Source organism: Pinus tabuliformis, chromosome 1_1 (assembly GCF_031772625.1).
Source record: "Pinus tabuliformis cultivar Carrire ecotype Pingquan chromosome 1_1, CPIR1, whole genome shotgun sequence".
Taxonomy (NCBI): Eukaryota; Viridiplantae; Streptophyta; class Pinopsida; order Pinales; family Pinaceae; genus Pinus; species Pinus tabuliformis.
Window position 1 is genome coordinate 806,486,180 of NC_142297.1, and position 2,165 is coordinate 806,488,344.

Consider the following 2,165-nt stretch of genomic DNA (forward strand, 5'->3'; position numbering starts at 1 on the left):
GGCTCTGCTCGTAATCCCCCCATTCCATCCTCCTCGGCCCTCTCTAATCCCTCCCTTCCTCCGCTGGACCAGCCCCTTTCCCAACCTCTTCCTTCGTCTTCCAACCCTTTCCATATCCTCACTCCCCCAGAGGACAATCCCCCCCCCCCCCACCCGTGGCTCAAGTCGATGCCCATGAATCTCCTCTCCCTCTGATTATCTCCTCCTCCCCCCCTCCTGATCCACCCTCATCTAGAATTACCAGAAGTAACTCAAAGGAGCATGGTGCAACCTTAGACACTCAAAAGAGAAATGGGCCAGGAAGGAAATCCGCCAAGCAGCAGAGAGATGAAAATACCCAGAAGGATATAGCCATGGGCACCTAGAACCCCATAGAGTCCTACATTTTGGGACAAATCGACAAAGATACAGCAAGCAAGGAGCAGGGAGGGCGAGCAACTCTTCGTAACCTCCACATGAAATGATGAAAGTCCTCTCCTGGAATAGTAGGGGACTAGGGCACCCCTCCAAAATATCTGCCCTAAAAGATCTAATGAATCAAGAGAAACCAGGAGTTGTATTAGTTCAAGAAACAAAGCAAGGGCAACAAGAAATGGAAAAAATAATAACATACCATAAACAGTACAAAGGTAGCGTTTGTGAATCAAGAGGAGCTTCTGGGGGAATTGCAACGTTTTGGGATCAAAACACATGGAGTCTCACAGCAGAAACAATCAATCAACATTGGATAAAGATTGCTCTAGAGAACACTTCAAATAATCAAAGGATAGTCATTTATAATGTATACACCCCAAATCATTATAGAGACAAGGAGCAATGTTGGGGCACTCTCAAAGAAAATATAGATGAAGAAGAAAATAATAACATTATTCTGGGGGGAGATCTAAATCTCATTTTGCACTCCAATGAGAAGCGAGGAGGCTGCTTCTCTTCAGACCCCTACAGAAACCAGGTGGAGACTATCATGCAGGACCACGACCTTATTGATGTAGTCCCAAAAAACCGCAGATTCACTTGGAATAATCGCAGGCTAGGGAAAAACAATATTATGGAAAGGTTGGACAGAATCCTGGTGAATGTTTCACTTCTCTCCACTTTCTCTGCAGCTTACGCATTCATCCACCCCTTCACAGCTTCAGATCACTACCCCACATCTCTGATTCTTGAAACCCACTGCTCATTGGGACCTATTCCCTTTAAGTACAGTCCTCTGTGGAACGACAACTCAACAGTCAAAAGTATTATTCAAAGTAGTTGGCAGCAGCATATAGAAGGATCGCCAGGATATATCTGGGAAAGAAAAATCAAAAGAGTCAAATATGCTCTTAAAGAATGGGCAAAAAATTGCTACACCGAGCCGGAAATAGAGAAAAGAGAGATCAAAGCCAAACTGGAGGATCTCCATAGCACAATTGAGGGGTGTGGATTTCAGCAGGAAGATAAAGATCGTGAAGATAAACTCTATTGCCAGCTATATTGTATCAATAGAGAAGAAGAGCAGAAATGGAGAATTAAGTCTAGGCAATTATGGTTGAAAGGAGGAGACAAAAATTCGGCCTTTTTCCATAAGCAAACTACAACCCGGAAAATTAGGAACAACATAACATCTATCATTGATAGAGAAGGCAATCTACAAACCAACCAAGGTGCTATCAAGAAGGCAGCTTCAGATCATTATAAAGAACTGTTAACAGAAACTAAGGAAGAGGAAGACTATTCAGATCTGTTGCAATACCTTCCAAGTGGGATCAGCAAAGAAATCAATGACAACTTGAGTAGGGAACTGGAAGAAGAAGAAATAAGAGGAGCCATCTGGGCTCTCTGTTGAGTCCCAAACCTGCACTTCCCTATATACCCTTTCAGCCTTCTTTTTCCATTTACTTCATCCACCAAGCTGTCAAATCGTTGCATATTAGTCTAAAAAGAGCTTATGAAATGGTTTCCTAACTATGTTTATGACTGTTGTTTGATTTAGATTTTTGTTCAAGCAGCTGCGGAAACTTGTCACTTTCCGCAGCCAGCCCAATTTTCCGCAGCCATTTTGTTAAAGGCTATGCTACAAGTGTCCAATGGAGAAACCGGCCACATGGGTAAGCTGCAAGTGACGTGTACATGGAATGTGTCCCCTCAGATCAGCCAAATCACTCATAAAGACTAAGAAAATG

General features: G+C 43.3%; 1 protein-coding gene across 1 annotated transcript; it reads left to right on the forward strand.

Annotated features, from left to right (window-relative positions):
• Positions 1–1,048: 1,048 nt before the first annotated feature.
• Positions 1,049–1,828, forward strand: LOC149216471 (uncharacterized). The gene has a single exon (XM_089389971.1). It carries the CDS (start codon positions 1,049–1,051, stop codon positions 1,826–1,828), a length of 780 nt encoding a protein of 259 aa, XP_089246097.1.
• The last annotated feature ends 337 nt before the right edge of the window (positions 1,829–2,165 follow it).